The sequence below is a fragment of the Corvus brachyrhynchos genome, unplaced genomic scaffold (assembly GCF_000691975.1).
Source record: "Corvus brachyrhynchos isolate BGI_N302 unplaced genomic scaffold, ASM69197v1 scaffold370, whole genome shotgun sequence".
Classification (NCBI taxonomy): Eukaryota; Metazoa; Chordata; class Aves; order Passeriformes; family Corvidae; genus Corvus; species Corvus brachyrhynchos.
In genome coordinates, this window is record NW_008235977.1 from 949,950 (window position 1) to 968,383 (window position 18,434).

Here is an 18,434-nt window from a genome sequence, read left to right on the forward strand (position 1 = left end):
ATTCCTGGGAGCAGCGGTGCAGACAGCCTCCAGGTTGTGACAGGAGGGAAGCAGGAACAGTGTCACATGGCTCAGGGAAGCATACTGGCAGAATAGCCTTTTGAAATAATGAGCACATAGCCTCGCATATTAACGTAAGATATCATTTTGATATCATAATGATATGTTAAGATGCAAACAGTCTCTATGAGCAGAAATGCTCCCTCTCTGCTTCCTTGCATACCAGTACATTAAAACAGGTATAGTTCAGGAATTTGCTGTTCCTGCTATTTGGAATGAAGTCCCAGTTTGTGAAGTGTCGGATATGAGGGAGTGCCTGGGGGAACCTGGTGGCACACACTGTGTCCTTGACAGTTTCTGTAGGCCCTGATCCAGACTTGTGTGCTATGCTTTAACTTTTCGATAATCCATGGAACTATTGAGTGCGAGTGCGTGCACTTACGCATAAATTTAATCCCATCATTAGATTTAAGCCTCTTCTAATAGCATTTCCATCTCTCAAATTTTTTTTTTTTCCCCTCTTTATTTTTTGGAAATGCTGTGTTGTGGCTTTTGCAAAAACTACATTAATATGGTGTTCATTCACAGTTGCAATGTGAAGCCTGTGGTATTTTCAAATGAGGCATGAAAGAATGGGTTAAATCCCTAAAGCTAGATTCTCAGGTTTTATTATTGCTTCATTTTTCTCCTTTCAGAAATGACTGTCCAAACTGAAATGAGCGGACTGTAACATCAAAACCCAGCCAAACATTTTTCTTTATAAACCTCCTGCACTGTTTAAATGTCGAAACTAAATTTACCAACCTTGGCAGATTTGTCAAAGATGAACAGGATTGCCAAGTGTTCCCAGCTTCAAGTAAAAAGAGAAAGAGAGAGAGAGATCTAACAGCTCCTAAAATATTTGCAGCAAGCACCTGGTGATAACTGCAGTTTCTTCTAACCAGTGCACCTACCTTCCTATCCAGCATCTCCATACTAAGAAGCTTATTACAGTGCCAGAATAGGACAGTCCCAAAATAAACCCCAGCCCCCAGAAGACAAACACTTTCCTACAAAATATCCCCTCAGGGAGAGCCCATGAGATTCTGATGTAGATTGTCAGTATTGCAACCCAGCTGGTTACACTAAACAAATTTTTAAAAACCAGAGAAACCCATCAACACATGACTGGCTTTTTTTTCTTTTCTTTTCCTTTTTTTTTTTTTTTTTTAAACCAGGGTTTGTTGTCAGAGATCCTGCGTAAAGAAGAAGACCCTAGGACAGCTTCCCAGTCCCTCCTGGTAAACTTAAGGGCAATGCAGAATTTCCTCAACTTGCCTGACTCGGAGCGGGATCGTATCTATCAGGATGAGAGAGAGAGAAGTATGAACCCAAATGTGAGCATGGTGTCTTCAGCTGCCAGCAGCCCAAGCTCCTCCAGAACACCCCAGGTAAGATGCACTCCCTTGTTACCTGTTTATTGTGTGGTTTATTCCAGGGAAGGAGTTTCTTTCCACCCTTCTCCTGTCTGTTGCTCCCCTTGCCCAGATGAATTGTGGAAAATCTTTTGTAAGGTTTTGGAGTGGCTGTTAAGAGACATTTAGTGGATTTCAGCAAGACACTGTGATGATTGTTGTAGCTCTAATCAGTGCCATAAATGCAAGAGTATGTAACATTAGTGCCTGAAAGAGTACATGTGGGCATTACATACAGGCTGTTGATACATATCCATTAAATGACTATTATAGAATATATTACAGAAAAACAGTGCATGTAGCTTTTTAGCTGTGTCCATTACCTTCTTCAGAACACAGAGGAAATTTCTGGGCTTCTGGTTCATATATGTTGCAATAAAAAGTGTCTAGAGAACAGAGGTCGATAGTGTATTAGATAGAAGTTGTTAGAAAACACTGTGCTCCATATTTTGCATAGGAAATCAGTCCTTGAGTTAGAGGTTTTTACGAGTAAGTGTTTGAGGTACAGAAAGTGGGGATGGACAGGGTGCTGGGAAGGAAGATGTTGCTTTAGAGTTCCCAAGCAGCTGTTATCTCATTGACTTAACTGCATGTGTCTATTAAGGTGCTGTTGCCGCCCACTCTTCCCTGGGTAGGTTGTTCCTTTGCACTAAGAAAGAGCATCCACATACTACACTGTAGTAGTCATCCCCCTGTGTACTAGGCTGATGCAGTCCCAGATGTTTACTCTGGAAAGTGAGGGTGCTTGCACAGGGCTGATGATGAACTCCTGTCATGAGATTTGCCTGACTTGAGTCTGAACTTTCTAACAATGCAGTCATGATGGGTCAGTTCTAGCACTTTTCTGATCTTTAGTAAATGGGCCCGTGTAACCCTTTGAATAATAGCAATGAGCACTTCTCATTGAATTCTGCAGTCACAGCTGCTAAAAGTAAGTAAGCAAGCAAGCAAGCAAGCACTGCTGGGGGGAGTGAAGTTTTACATTCAAACTGACCATCCTTAGGGAAGGTGCGTTGATTTTGTAGAAACTGTTGAGGTTGTTCAGTTTAACCCAGACATGCAGGTGCACTTCACTGCAATAAATGATGAAAAGAACTGTTTTCACTGAAAGCAAGCTTCTCCTGCCAACCCAAATTTGACACTGAATTTTCATTACATGGGAAACTCATTGTATGTTCCTTACCTTTTTTAGTTACCTTCAAGTGAAAATAAAAATCGATAGGGATTTTAATAACGGGTACACTATTTCACTATTTAAATAGTGTACCCACTTTCTGCATTGGTATTGATTCATTAAAGAATTAGCTTACTACTGCTTATATTTAATGCAATACGTTTTCCACTAGAATCAAGCACTGAAAGGAAATTGAGAGTTTAGATGTGATGCGGTGAGAATAAAAATTGTATCTCTCGCCCCATTTCATTCCTGTGTTGAAATATGCCATTTTCTTGTGCTCTAGCCACAGCTAGAACATAATTTAAAATAATGGAAATTTTGCCTGCCTTGGTAAGAGCTAAATGTTGCTATGCTAGAAAACTGTACTCTAGAAGTATAAACCAGCCCATACTTGCCTTATTTCAGCTTAAAGAATCCAATAGAATATTGTGAGGTTTTTGATGAGCAAAAGCAGCACACAAAGGTTTGTGTACCCAGTGCTCGCCTTGTGCCCGCTTGATAACGTTTCCCCAGCCCTCAGAGGGCCAGCATCAGTCAGCACAGGTGCTGTTTTGACAACTTGGACACCTCTGCAAATGAGGCTCTTCCCAGCTCCTGGGCAGGCAGCACGGCTACTGCGCTTCCCCATATGCCTGGTATTAGTTCTGACGAGACAAATGCCGTCCTCACAGGCAGCGCGGCGATTCCCGGCATCGTCAGCTCCCCAGGCAGCTCTCTTACCTACCCTGGAGCGGGGTGCTTTGGGGCAGCAGTGGTAGGAGCTGTACCAGCCTTGCAGGAACTGTGTTAGTGTGCCAGAGAAGGTGATGGAAGGGCAATTGGAAACATGGTTTCCATAGATACCAATATCCTGCAGCAATGCTTTTGGGATTGAGTGTGCTGGGTAGCAGAGGAATGGCAGATACCTGTGGAAATGCTTGTGCTGGGGCTGTCATGCAGGCAGGTATAAGGGCATGCAGAGTAACCCAGCTCAACTCTCCCTGACTCTGAGGCAGCCCCAAAGCCACCCTTTTGTGATACCCCTGTCTCAGGACCTGCCTCAAGGTGAGAATGGCACATTGATCCAGAAAATGGGGTACAGTTGCTGTGAGGAAAATGCTCTGAGCTGTTGGGGGTTGTTGTGATCACACAGAACCCCAGCAGTAAGGGGCTGGGTTGCAGTGCTCTGGCACTGTGGGTGCAAACACTTTTTTTTTTTCCTCCCACTGTTTGCAACAAGATGTTTCAATAGTGGTGAACTCCTTCTTAGTATCAAGACCAATTTTGAATCTAGGCCTTTAACATGAAATACTTTATTTTAGTGACTGTGATACTTTCAGTTGGTACTTGCCCCTCCTATTTCAGTGATTAAATAAAAAATGGTGCAGCTTTCAGAGTGTGCAGGGTAGGCCTTTTTCTGATGTGTGGCTGTGGACCTAGAAGTGTGGGAGACCCATGCAGGATGGAGTTATACTGTAAATCTTTCTTTTACATGCTAATTTTGTTCTTTTCAGGATCTCAGACATCCATAACAGCCTTTGAGGCCATTGTGACCTCGGCTGCTGTGCTAGCCAAAGGCTCCAGTGCCTGGGAAGACTTTTTTATACCTGACAAATCTCCATTAAATCGGTCCTGACAGACTTGGACAGTCCTTTTCCTTTCCATGAACTCTTTGTTGTTTTCTTACATTTCCCACAATGGCCCTAGCTCTCATCTATCTGTAAACATTGAATTTCAGGGCGGGGTGTCCCTGTTGGTCCCTGTGTTGGACTGTACCCAGCTCATGGCCTGTGGATGGCAGTGGTTTAGCCTGGGCCTCCCAGGGCATGGTGGTCATGCTCTGCTCCAGCTGCTGTCCAGCTGCCTCTGCCTGCACACGGGGCTGGCCTTAGGGAGCAGGAAAATCTTACACCCTTTCTGCATGTGTCCTGCCTATGACAGGAGAGGAACAAGCCTAGAGCAGTGCCTGCTGAGCCCGGAAGGGGAGAAGATTCAGGCTTTATCTGGAAGTGATAAGGAAGAGGATTAGTCAAGAGTGTTGTCTTGATTGGATTTTGGCTCCATTATTAATGTGGCCTTGGTACAAAAGAGAGGTTAGGAAGAGGAAGATTTGGAGAGTTAACAAAACAGTAAAAGAAGTTCAGAAGGTTTGGTTTTGCCTAGTTAACGTTCCCATTAACAAATAAACATTTGGGCATGTCTGCCTAGTTGAAAATTAACATTAGATGTACTCTAGCAGACTTCAACTCTGACACAAAAACAGGATCCATCTGAAAAGGTTCATAATTGGACCAATATGAGTGTCACTGGGGTGTATGGGTGGTTTGGATCTATTGGGAAGTGTGAGCTTTGCCATTTAGGTTGTGTTCTTTCCTAAGAGCTTTACGTCTCAAGACAAAACGAAGATTTTATATCAGTAACCCATATTTCCCTTAAAAGGTGTAAGGGGTGCAGTGATCAGCCCTGGTATCTCTCCTCTTTGAGCTTGGGAAAGTAAATGAGATCTGTCTCCAAGGGGCAGCTGGTGCTGGGAGCACTCAGAGAGCATCACAGTGCCCTCACTCCCTCACCAGCCAGTGCATTCTGCGGATCCCCAGTCCAAGGGGCTTTAAAATTAACATCCTGTAGCAGTCTTCTGAACCATGTTGATAGAAGCCTTGTAGGGGTGTCCAGCCCAGGGAAAGTACTGGCAGTGTCTGTTATTGTCCTTCATTTGTCATAGAAGCTGATGGGAAATCATTCAATTAAAAGGAGTGCAGTGGAATACACAAAATCTCAATACGAGTTTAGGAGAGTGAGGGCAGCACATCAAAGGCATGCCAAAGCCCAGCTTTATGAAATGATTTTTTTTTTTTTCATTTCCACTGATTTCCTAGGTGAAATTAGGTGACTGTCTGGCTAGCATAATGATGATAAGGCTGGGAAACCATACATACTCAAGTGACATACGTATAGTTTTAATAAAGGATGAGGGAGACTTGAGAGAGTACATTAAATTGAGTAATTTATTATTTAGAGACCTCTACCCATTTACTCATTTTTTCTGGGAGAATTGGCTCTTCCTCCAAGGTGTAGGCCACTTTTAGAGAGGGGGGGAGAAGGTAGAGCCTGATGGCTGTGCTGCGGTAGCTGGCTGGCAAAGCCAATGTCAGCGCCTGCCTGCAGCCCAGTGCCCCAGCTACCTATCCTGTTGTTGAGCTGCTCAATAAACATGCTGGGAGAAGGAGAGGGGGAGAGTTGACAGGGCCTTGCATGTCCTATAGGAATGCACTGCAATTATTTCCAATCACAATTAACCTGATTAGAATAATGGACAGGAAGTGTCCCTCTGTAGCTAATGCAGTTTGGCATCAGCTGACTGAAATCCTTTGATAATTTCTGCACAGATGGCTGGGCTGAAAGCAGCACTTTTTTAATTATTATTTTCATGGTCTCTTGGTAGGCCAAAACCTCGACACCAACAACAGACCTCCCCATTAAGGCGGACAGCGCCAACGTCAACATCACAGCTGCCATTTATGATGAGATCCAACAGGAGATGAAAAGGGCCAAGGTATCTCAAGCTCTGTTTGCCAAAGTGGCTGCCAATAAAAGTCAGGTGAGTGGTATAGAGGATTTCATTGTTGTGGGGCTTTCTGGGGTTTTGTTTTTAAAGCAAACTCTGGGGTTGGGACTAGATCCATCTCTTCCTCCCACCAATAAAATTACATCTGTTCCTACAATAATAATAATTTTCATCTCTGGGGAACCTGTCATGTTTGGCTTTTGCCTGCTTAAGTGGTTTCCTTTTCCCTTTTAAAAGAGGCTGAGGAAAGGGTCAGCTCACAGCCAAGCTTTTTCTCCCCTTTTGTACAAACATGTATGTCTTTTCCCACGTGTGATATATAACTTACACTTCTGCTAGAAGGACAGGGAACTTCCAAAATGGTGGTATCCTGCTCATGCAGCAGGTAAGGAAATTGCTTTCTTAAGTGGCTAACTGAGGGAAGGCAATGGGAAACGGCGTATTAGGCAGGTGTTTCCTTTTTAGCATGTTCTATGTGCTGCATATGGTATTGCCATGTGAATAATTCACATTGGATCCAATCATTTTTACAAAAAGCCATGAGAAAGCACTGCAGTGAGTTATCCTGGATTCATTTCTACCTTGGGTGTAAAAAATACATGTGGGCAAACCTAGGCTGGGGTGAAATTCTTGAAGAGAATCCATTAATTTAAAAATTTCATCCAACTCTTTAAAAAAATATAATTCACCAGAAGGGATTTTGTGGAAAGGAGGACAGACAGAGTTCTTTGAAGGGCAGCAAGTGGATTGGAGATTGTTGGAAGGAATTGTTTACTCAGTGAAAAGAGCTGCTTCTGATCCTGGATGAAATTATTCAGTTGTGCTAGGAGAGGGCATCAATATGCACACAAAAATGCACAAATGTGCATGTGACAGTGAGAGAGTGGGATAGGAGTATCTAGGTGCATGCACTCTGAAAAACACACACTTTCCCCTGTGCAGGGAAACAACATTATAGTCATTAAAATAGATGTAAAATAAGCAATTGAAAGGTGTAAAAACAAAGCATCAAAGGCTATCAAAACACATGGGAAAGCCTTGTCCTTGTTACAGGTATTTGTGCCCTGACACATGGAGATCTGATTAATCATTAATTTTCTTTGCCTTTTGCTTTCTCTTGTCAGGGTACAGGGGTTACAGTCCCTCTACCCCCCAAACCAAATCCCAGGCTCACTATGAAATACATAAAAGGAAAATACCATGGAACCCTCTTAAACTGTTAAATGCATAAAAATCTCATGTACCACATGGCAAAATATAATGAGAACTGGAGCTGTTAAACGAATAAAGCTGTTAAAAGCATAATGCCACTTGGCACAACTACTGTGCATTTAACGGTTTTCCACTGTGTAATAAATGACATATGTGGTAAACGTGCAGTAAATATAAAAACTGCACAATTGATTTTGCAAACGTGCCCCTTATTCTTTACTCCATGCAGATATCAAAGTTCCACCCAGAATCCGGACTGGACAGCTTTTAATAAGGAGTGTTTAACACAGACTGAATGCCAGCTTCTCTGAGGTTTGCCTTAAAATTGCCTGCAAGCTTCCTGTCATTATACCCAGAGGCTTCTTGAAATAGAGAGGGACTGAACCACCCAGCAATAATTTGGGTGGCTCACCAGCTTTGGTCTGTGCCAGCTTGAGTGCACTTCTCTGGCAGCATTGCACACCAGCGCCAAAACAAAAATAAGATCCGTAGTCTTTCACGTGGAAAAAAAGCAGGGCAGATTTTGAACACCAGATGCAAAAGGTTAAGAACAGGATCCACAAATGTTACTGTTTAAAACAAAGTTACTGCACATAAAGGTTTTGTTTCTTCAGCAGCAGCGAATAAAGAAGCGTTTCTGAGGCTGATGTTTCTTTTGTTTCACAGCCTTGCCAAAGCAGTACTGGCTCCCTGGGATGGCCCAGCATTCGCCTTGCTGAGATGTCATAGCGCTCTGCTGGAGCATGAAAGTAGTTCATGGGGGCACTGGAAGGCAGGGACAGAGAAGCCACAGCCAAGAACCACAGTGGTACAGGGCCTCCCCCTGCTTCAAAGCCCACCTGTGTGCCTGCCCCTGGCCTGGCTTGGTGTGCCTGTGGTGTCCCGCCGCTGGCTGGGGAATTCTGTGGCCCGGAGCAGTGCCAAAAGCAAGGACACAGCTGCTTGCATAGGGGAGAGCCAGTGTCATGGTCAGCGTGTTGCCCTAGGTCTAGCTTGTGTGTAAACCAGCAGCTGGGTGTCCCCAGTGCTTGGCACAGACCAGCTGTGCCAGTTGTGGGCATTTCTGGTGAAAATGATGCTGATTCCAGCAGCTGAGTTACATGGTGGGAAGCACTCATTGAAAACTGCCCATGTTTGCAGAAGAGAGAGTTTGAAAGGGGGGAAAAAAGAACTAGTCTGAGGCTTTGCTTGGACTTTCCGCCAAGGTTCGTTCACTTGCCATTCTCCACAGGCCTGGCTTGTGTTGCATTGGCTTCCTCCTATTATTCCCTCACCCCAGACTACTGAGAGGCTTCCAGTTTGCTAACAAGGCATGCGTTATGTTGGGCGCTGCTGTTCTGTCAACAGCAATCCACGGTGCTGTGAGATCTTCACAGTTTTAGCAGGCAGTGAATCTCTGAGAGGGATGTTTTGACATTTTATACACAGGGCTGTATGTCATGTACCCGAGAGAACATCCAGAGGCAACGGAGGCCTCATTTCCTCCTCTGTCTCCATACAGGAAGAGTGTTACCCACTGAGAACAGTTATTGCAAGTGGCATCATCTGCTGGTGGAGTTAATTGACCTCTAATTTAACAAGTAACCATCTTCATTCTTAAGTCATGGCAGAGTCTCAGCAACTGAAGAGCAGGGCAGTTTCTAGAAACTGAGGCTGCAAATCACAGAGCTCACAAGTCAATATAAATGCAAGTTTCAGGGCCTCATGGAGGTACCAAGGTAGTATGGTGAGAATTCTTTAAGGGAATCCACCTTCATAAAGATTTCAAGCCATTAATTTAGACATTGACTTTTTCATCACTTATTTACCTCAATATGCATTTTTTTCCTTGCAACTTACATCTAGGTATGTTTAGCCTTTGTGAAGTGCTGTTGCATCCCTTTGAATTTTTGAAGCCAGCAGGAGCTGAGAGCTCAGTGCCCTCACAACACAGCCTCCAAAGCTGCCCTCCTGTTTTAGTTGCCAGCTGATAGTGATATACCTGGTGGACAGCAGGATTATCTGGGGATACTGCCTGCTAGTGCCCTTTTTAGTGGCTAAACGTGGGACCTGTATTAGCACACTGGGAATGTTTCTGAGTGTGTCTGGAACACAAGGATTTGGTTTCCAGTCTACACTTTGGGCTCCCCTGGTTATATTTAATTCGCAAGAAGACAGGTTTCTGGTGTGCTGTTTCAGAGAGGTTTGGTCGGCCTGTGTGTGTGCAGAGCTGGGCAGAGGGACAGGCAGAGACTTTGGCCTTGGATTACTGCAAGTTTGGACTGTTGGTCTTTAAAATGGGTTTCTACATTCAGTTCTGCAAATGCTCTACAGTACAACTCCAGGAAAACCATTTCCACCATGATTGTGTGGTTGCACTGCACTAATGCTGAGCAGCAGCATCACCCCTTTGACCTCTGCTAGTGAGAGTCCTATCAGAGGCTGTGCTGTGCTCAGCAGACATTGTTTTTCTTAGTCTTTGCAAAATGAGTTTAGGAATGTAGTTCTGTTCATAATAAACAGTCACTATCAAAATAAATAGTGGGCACAGCTGGCTGGAGCCCTTGTTGACAGTCTGAGGGAGGGCAGAGTTTGTATGAACATGGAGATCAGACTTCCCACAGTTCTCCCAGGGCAAGAGACTCTTCTTAATCAGCCTGGGGTGGTATGGGGAAGCAGGGTTCCTGTTGCTGGGGATCAGCCCTGGGAAGGGCAAATGGAACCTTCACCAGTCCAGTGAAAACAAAATGTATAGCCTTGAAACTGAAATTCTTTTCAAGGGACTGGAGTTTGTTCCAGTTGCACCACAGTAAAGCAAGAGAGACCCCTTGGAGCAACATCTGAAAAAATGTTAAGCTACTAAAGCTCGGTCTCTGGGTTATATCTTCACCATGTTGAAAAGTAAGCAAACAAATGATAAGCTTGAGGAGGGTTTGAGTTTGGGGGTAGAAAAGCCCTTCAGTTGAGGCCTTTCAGGTAAAAAAAACCCCAGGCCTATGTATGGAAATCATTATGACAGTTCCTTGCCTTTCCTCTGACTTTTCTTTTTCACGTCAAGATCCCTGCCTCATTGCCAGTTCTCTGGCCCAGGAGGGTGTTAGCCCACAGTAGGATCTCACGCTAGGTGGGATTCAATACCATGGCCACCTTCCCATGTCTTTACCTCCTTCTTGCCCTCCAAGAAGGAAGTACAGGCACTGCAAGAGGAATGAGCAGTGTCACTCTGAGGAAGGATTAGCGCTAGAAACCCTTAATTTCATCCTTCCCTCTCTCCTTCCCAGCTTACATTCCCTTGTATTCATTTGATAGGATGGGATGCCTTCTCTCTCCCTTTTAGCTTACAATAGGTGTTTTCTGTGGCCTTAAACTAATTAGCTTCCAGTGATGATGAACAGCAGCTAGAAAAACCAGCTGGTGGTGAAGATGTGTAGTGTATATAGTGTGTGTGTGTATAGGGCACTTCTTACAGCCTTTATGATGCTTTGAATCTCTACATCTGGGGCGTATCTGCTGTGCTGGTATTTCGATGTTCTTGTCACATATGGAGGAAATACAGAAAGATATTTCTCTCCTTGACTGAACTTAGAATTTCTTTGAAGTACCTTTGGACTAGAGCTCATTTTTTACAGACTTGTATATGCAGTCACAGCATGACCCCCATCCAGGACAAGAGAAGTGGGCCCATATGAACCTCACGGGGTTTGACAAGGCCAAGTGCAATGTCCTGCACCTGGGTCAGCCCCAGTATCAGCAAAAGCTGAGGGATTAAAGGATTGAGAACAGCCCTGCTGGGAAAGACTTGGGGATGCTGGTGGATGAAAAGCTGGACAAGAGCTGTCAAAGGGTGCTCTTAGCCCAAAAGGCCAACTCTCTCCTGGGCTGCAGCCAAAGCAGTGTGACCAGACCAGCAGGTTGAGAAAGGTGATTCTGACCCTCTACTCTGCTCTGGTGAGACCCCACCTGGAGTGCTGTATCCAGCTCTGGGGTCCCCTGTCCAGGAAGGACTTCAATCTGTTGAGGCAATTCCAGAGGGGGCCACAAAAATGATCAAAATGCTGAAGCACCTCTCCTGTGAAGTCAGGCACAGAGAGTTCAGCCTGGAAAAGAGAAGGGTCCAGGGAGCCTTCATTGCAGCCTTTCAGTCCTTAAATTTGGCTTATTTAGCAGAGTTTGTGTGACAGGGCAAGGGGTAATGGTTTGAAACTAAAATAGGGTAAATTCAGACTAGATATATAAGGAAGAAACTTTTTACAATGAGGGTGGTGAAACACTGGAACAGGCTGCCCACAGAAATGGCAGATGCCCCATCCCTTGAAACATTCAGGTTGCTCAGAGTCCAACCTGATCTATTGAAGATGTCCCTGCTCATTGCAGGGGGTTGGACTAGAGACCTTTAAAGGTCCTTTCCAACCTAAACTATTCTGTGATTCTGTGACAGCATCTGCAGCAGTGCATTGGCCTCTCAACAGCTGAATGAATAAGGGACATTGTAGAGCTGGGGCTTTTCTCATGAAGTCCTTGGCAGATCTGGGAGCTGATGGTGGGCTGCTTGCCCTAACCACAAGCCCACACTTCCTCTCTAGTGTGGGGAGAAGCTAGTCTGAACTTGGAATGCTGGAAATATCCTCAGTGCACAGCATCCTTCCCTCTGAGGCCAAGAGCTGTAAGCAGACTTGGCATTTCCATGCATCTAAGGTACTTCAGGGCTCATGTATCTCATTCTTTTTTTGTATAATTTTTGTATAATTTCATGCTTTGTGAGGCTAGTGAGAAACTGGCCTTCATGAAAGTGTTTTGCATTTTGCCTTGAATTTTCTGGGGAGGAAAAGTACCAAGCATTTCAGAAAATCCAGACTGTTGAGTGATTAACCTTGAACTGTATCAAAATGCTCCCAGTAAAGCTTCTCAGGTTCAGTCCCCCTCCCCCGGCCCTCATCAAGAATTCATTGAAGCCATGACAGAACTCTCCATTACAGTTAGTCTTTTATCCATTTCAGCTTTCTTGATTAGGTTATCTTGAATCATTAGGGGGTTTATTTATTTTAATAGACACTTATTGGATTCATGGTAAGAGAGTTTGGCGACTAAAGTACAAGAGCTGCATATTACCTAGCTAATTTCACACTGTAGGGTCCCAAACTGAGCAGAGAGAAGAGATGCTGAGGAAGTTTGTCCAGAGGACTCCTGTGATCCCATGTGGGAAGGGAGCCTTCTCTAGAGAATGCAGCATTTCTTTACTAATCTTTCAAGACTTGCGTCAATCATTGCTGCTTTTTTTTATTTTGTCACATATGTTGACATTTTCTGCACTGATGATGTGGGTGAGGAAATGGCCTTTTACATTTATTTTTGAGATTTATTCCTGAATCACTCTTACTAAAAACTCTTCATTTGCCTACTCATGCTTTCACTGGAGACCCTAGAAAATGTCAGTGAAGAAAACTAACTGTATTGTTGTTATTATTATTATAATTGTTATTATTATTGTTATTAATTTTGATGTAAGTGCAGGGAAACACAAGGTCAGTTAAGCTGCGGGTTTATCCATGCTCAAAGCAGAACAGCTGCCTGTGACTAAGTCACTGTGGACACCCAACTGCCACCTCCTGCAGTGGCTTTTGGCAAAGTGTAAACATGGGCCTGTACCCCAGCATGACTGTGAGCCTGAACTCTTCCCATGTGCTTGCTTTGTCCTTGGGTCAGAAATTCGGTCCTTGGCAGACTGCAGGGCAGCAGATCTGCAGGAAGCAGTTTTTGGGGTCAATGTGTTTGTGCATACCTTCACTGAGTACTGGAAAAACTGACCTTACTGTAGTCTGGTACCTCTGGCTGCCAGGGCAGCCTGCCCTGCTCCAGGGTAAGCCCAGCAAAAGTGAAAGGGTCAAGCTGCTAAACAGGGCTCTGGGATGAGTGACAGAGGATATGGCTCAGGATTGCTGCACCAGCTAGCTGTCCTCGAGGGGATTTGAGGGCGCCAAGGCTCATGCTTGTGTTCTAAGCATGCTGTTTCTTTAACAGCATAAAAGCACAATGGGAATGGCTGGCTTTCTGCAGATTTTTGTTGTTGTTTGCTTAGCTATGTGGAAATGTATTTGATTAGAAGACAGAGAGAGAGGTTAAAAATAGGACATTAATATGATATTATTTTCTTTATCAAACAAAATGCTTAGAAAATGTTTATCTTGTCTCATGAGAACAGCAAGAATAGAGGACAGCACTTCTCTGCAGCTCTCTTTAATGAGCTAAATTGGGCTGTATTCTTGATGCCTCTAGAAGTTTTGGGGTGAAATGAAGGAAGTTCTGAGCAAAATTCCTTGTAACCACAAGCACTGGGTGTGCCTGAATGTAGAGGCAAAAGCATCCTTTAATAGTGCTGTTTTTCCTCCTCTTATTTTTAATGGAAGACATTCCCATTTGAGAACCTTAGAAGCTGACATTAAGGGCTGGATTCTGCCGCCCATATTGACACTGATGTGTATCAAACTCTGGTAACTCTGTGGCAGCCAAGGGGGCTGTTTGTGCAGTGGAGCAAGACCTGTGATGTGCAGGGGAGGCAGGACCAGAAGCACGGTGTATTATGGGTCTGGGGAAGGGTGTGGTATTTGTTAGATTTTTCAGGATATGTTCACAGAAGTTGTATTTACTTGCAAGGCAGTGAGCTCAGATGATGTGGATGAGTGGGGGAAAAGATTGTGAGATAGTGTCTCCTTCACTTTTACTCCTTCATGCCAAAAAATTTAGCTATAGATGAAAATTCACTGTGAATGGCTGTAGCTCCAAAAATTTCTGTATGTTAGCATTTCTCAAATGAAATAATTCTCCTGGAAAGCTCTGTGTAACATACACAGACCCCAAAGAAATAAATAAAAGAAAATAAAAAAAATGTAACCAAAAAACGCCAAGTTGAGATTTTTAACAGTAAAAGGAGATTTTATATATTAATAATTCATGAGTTCTCATTGAACATGCACGAAGAAACGGTGCTATTCAATAGAGAATACTGTCATCTGTCACTGTTTTATTTGACATTTACACTTTTTTTTTTTTTTTTTGCCTGGTACTGCAAAACTTTCTTGGATGGCGTGCTAAGATTATTTAAATAAATAATTTTAAAAAGCCGATGCAGATTTTTCATCTGTGCATGGGGAAGGGAGTTACTTGCAGCCGTAAAGAATGTGTGAGTAAGCTGCGGCATGCTGTGTTTTCCCACATATTAGTCAAAGCTATTGCCTAATAAGCAGCCCCATAGATGGATAGAGAGGGTCCTGAATGAATGCTTGAATAAAGAGAGGGAAGGATAGAAAAAGATTAGTGAAAGGACAGACTTGATGCAGATAAGTGTACACATGCATGCAGTGGGTATGCGTGTGTATGTGTGGGGGTGAGCGAATAATGGCTCTTGTGAAGAAAGCTGACACAAATACATTGTGAAAATAAATATTTATAAATGGTGTTGGGGGAGATCCAGTCCCTCACAACGTGAGGGAAGACAGGGCATTTAGCACAATGACAATTCAGTTAGGCGCACCTTGCAATTTCTTGCTAATATTAGGCTCATGGAAATCTTTCTGCTCTGTAGGTTAGTTATTATTTATAAAAATCACAGAACCAGCTGATACATTCATAAGCTAATTATTGTAGCAGCTGGGTACACATGGTGCAATATGTCTGAGGCTGTGAAGTATCACAGATTTCTTGGGGCCTGCTGTGGTGGGGGTGTGCTGTTGAAGGCTAGATCCCTTAATCTGATCAGCCAAGCAAATACTTTGTGGGGAAACTGGATTAATATCTCTCTAAATACCACGGATGTGCTTCACCTTCAGAACCAGGCTCCTTTAAACGTGCCATTAGCTTATCTCCTTTGGGGAATGGAGAAGTTCTCAGGTGTCCTCAGGATGGCAGGGTCCTTGCCTGGTTCTCCCTTTGCCAGAAATTAATTTGGTTTGCTCATGTCTGCACACATGGTCACACTGCAGTCTAATCTTTTCCCTAATAGCTCCAAGGTCAGGACCTCGCATGTTGCCAGGCAAATTGAGCGCTATCCTTCTTAAAGACTAATGGCAACGAGTGCCTAGTCTGTAATGAGGCCTGTAGTGTTGCTCTAAGTGATTGTAATGAGCCCTGATTATAACGGGATAGATAAATCAAAGTGCGGCAGTCGCCATCGGGCTGCCCTGTCCAGCCCTGGGAAGGGGATGTGGCCCTGCCGAGCTGTGCTTGGTTTCTGCCAGGGCCAGGCACAGCATCCTCCCACAGACCTGCCCAGCAATGGGCTCCAGCTCCACCAGGTGCAAGGCTTGTTCTCTGTTTTCTGTTACACGATGGGTCTGCATGCTGCAGCATCCCCCAGGAGGTGTTAAACATACCTGCTTGAAACATTTTGAAAGAGTTCGGTTGAAGACTTATTCAGATCACTGAAAACAGGGAGAAACAGGAGCTGATTTTTTCTACAGATGGTTTATTTTCCGTTTCAAAAATTATTTCCTTTGTGTGGAGGAACCCCTGAGAAAACACTGCAGAGCTGGGAGATTTTCTTCCTATCTTTCTCTAAAAGAGAAAGTTTGGGGAGATTTCTGAGCAGTGGAAAGAGGAGAACTGAGGGTAAGGGATGTGGCCAAACCGCATTAAAATGCAGACTTCACCTGGCTGAGAGATTGTCCAAATACCAATCAAAACACTTTGAAAATATAACACAGAGGTTTTTTTCCCTAAGTAAATGATTAGATACCTTGTTTTTTCCTTGCCCCCCCACCCTCCAGACCTCCTAGTTTATTGCAAGAAAAGATCAGGTCTGCACAAATGTGGCCTCTCACTTGTAAAAACAAGGCAGTGTTGTGTTACAGATTAGTTTATAAATCCCTGGTGGCTTCACAGTTCAGTGCCTACAGCTGCTGCAGATGGGCCTGGGTTTTTGTCTCTTCGCTGTGCTGCAGCCGGCAGTTGAAGGAGAAAATGGAATGATCAGGTTATTAACATGTAGGCCGTGAGGAAGAGGCTGCACAATGAGAACAGCTGGTGTTGCTGTCTTGGCTGATGCAGCGGAGATAATCAAATCTTGCCTTTTTTGGGGGGGGTGAAGGCAGAAGACACAGTGGAGAGTAAGGCAAACAACGGCTTATGATATTATACACGGGGTTTAGAGTGCACGGTAGAAGTTGTCAATGGCTTACAAGTTGTTGCACAAAAAAGCAATACCAAAAAGCCCCCCTGTGGGCTGGTAATGAACTCAGCTGTTCAGCTTGCTCTGGTCACTGTTCAGAAAAACACAGTTTTGGCTACTTCTTGTACCAAACATTTTTAACATCGATCAAGCTATCTTTTAGGTATTGTAAGGTGCCTGTCAAAATGGTGTCAGAATGCTGAGCTGTAGTTTGAAAATGATGGGTTATAAAGCTACTAGGTAAAATATTTTGACAGGAGTCAGTAAGGCGCGTTGACAGCATCCTCGGCATTATCTTCTCATCTTCTGTCATTTGCATTGCATTTCCTGTGCAGGCACTGGAGGGGAGCCACTGTCCCCAGCCCCAAGTGGGCTGGCTGCTGGCAGGCAGGACAGGGCTGGCTGTGCCCCACGCCGGGCAGGAGCAGCAGCAGCCGCAATCCCTGGCTCACCTGCTGGGAACACCGGGTCACGCTCTGTGCACGCGGGGCTGTCCTCACCCAAGCAGCTCTTGCCCTTGGGCTCTCCTCGCCCTCGGGGTTCAGGTGGTTTCCTCTTCCTGGAGCGCTGGTGCTTTCCCCTCAGAGGTCTGAGCAGTTGGTCCCTGTGGAGAGGTCCTACAGCTCCTTACATATAGCTATGACCTTTTAAAGGCATTTCAAACTAACCTTTAAACAAGACAGCAGAAATAAAATTTATTATTATTATGATCTGTAGTTGGGTTTAGAATTACCTCTGCCTAGTATCTTGGTATCTCTAGTTACTTCTGCAGGACCCTGTTTGCTGCTTTTGTGCTAGATACTAGAGGATTCCCTTTCTGTATGGTTGCATCTTCTCTAAGATTTTATTATTTAAAGATGTAAAATTTTAGTGGGGTTTAGAGCTGGGGGAGTCAGTGCAACATAGTGACAGCAAAACAGAGGTCTTGATAGTATATTATAGTAGACATTTGGAGTAGTGTTGAATTTCTGGTTCTGCAGCTGCAGGTTGCAGTGAGGGTTGTTTCAGCAAGTCTCAGGAGTTATGTCTCCTTTTCTCTTGCTTGGATGAAGAAATGAAGGGGCTCTGAAATGGAAGCGATGATACATCTCTGTTTCATCTTTGCTTTTCTGTAGGAAAAATATCTATATTTGAATGTTTTAAACACTGTGTGAATATGATAGGGGACAAGATGCTGTGCTTCCGGGTTTCTGCTAAGCACTGCTACTTGTTTCAGTTTCTTCAGCTTGCAGGAAATAGAATATATCATGGATTTGTTGAGATCAAAGGGCAGCTTGGGGTGGTGGGGGTTTATGTGTGAGATGAGACCAGCAAGACTTTTCAGCACAGAGCATTAAGTCTAGCTGACCTTCTGCTCACATCTGGTTCCTTGGTGCTTGGTGAATTGACTGTGCTGACCCTACCGTTGCAGGGCTGGCTCTGTGAGCTGCTGCGCTGGAAAGAAAACCCCAGCCCGGAAAACCGCACCCTTTGGGAGAACCTCTGCACCATTCGCCGCTTCCTGAACCTTCCCCAGCATGAGAGGGATGTGATCTATGAGGAGGAGTCCAGACATCACCACAGTGAGCGTATGCAGCACGTTGTCCAGCTCACACCCGAGCCTGTGCAGGTCAGAGCACCCTCTGCCTCCTCAGGGTGTCTGTGTGGGAGGACTGGGTAACAGGGGGTTTCAAGAGTGTAACATGGAGATGGGCTTGTTATGTATTGACTGAAACTGCAAAGTGCTTTCTGAAATGACCATGGTGAGCATTTTCTGAGGAATGGTTCTTCATTTCACAGCCTTCTTAGGTTTGTTTTGCTCCTCTATACATTTGTGACTAGCATGAGTTTTTGGTTTGTACACCCTTGTTCTACTCTTGTCTCAGGTATTAGTAGAATGAGAAATAATTACCTAGAAATATGTGGAGG

General features: G+C 44.3%; 1 protein-coding gene across 1 annotated transcript in view; it reads left to right on the forward strand.

Moving 5' to 3' along the window:
- Positions 1–18,434, forward strand: part of SATB2 (SATB homeobox 2) — a 110,480-nt gene that overhangs the window by 67,583 nt on the left and 24,463 nt on the right. The window contains 3 exon segments of the mRNA XM_008629884.2: positions 1,218–1,430; positions 6,053–6,208; positions 17,938–18,135. Of these exon segments, the coding sequence (XP_008628106.1) occupies positions 1,218–1,430; positions 6,053–6,208; positions 17,938–18,135 (567 nt within the window).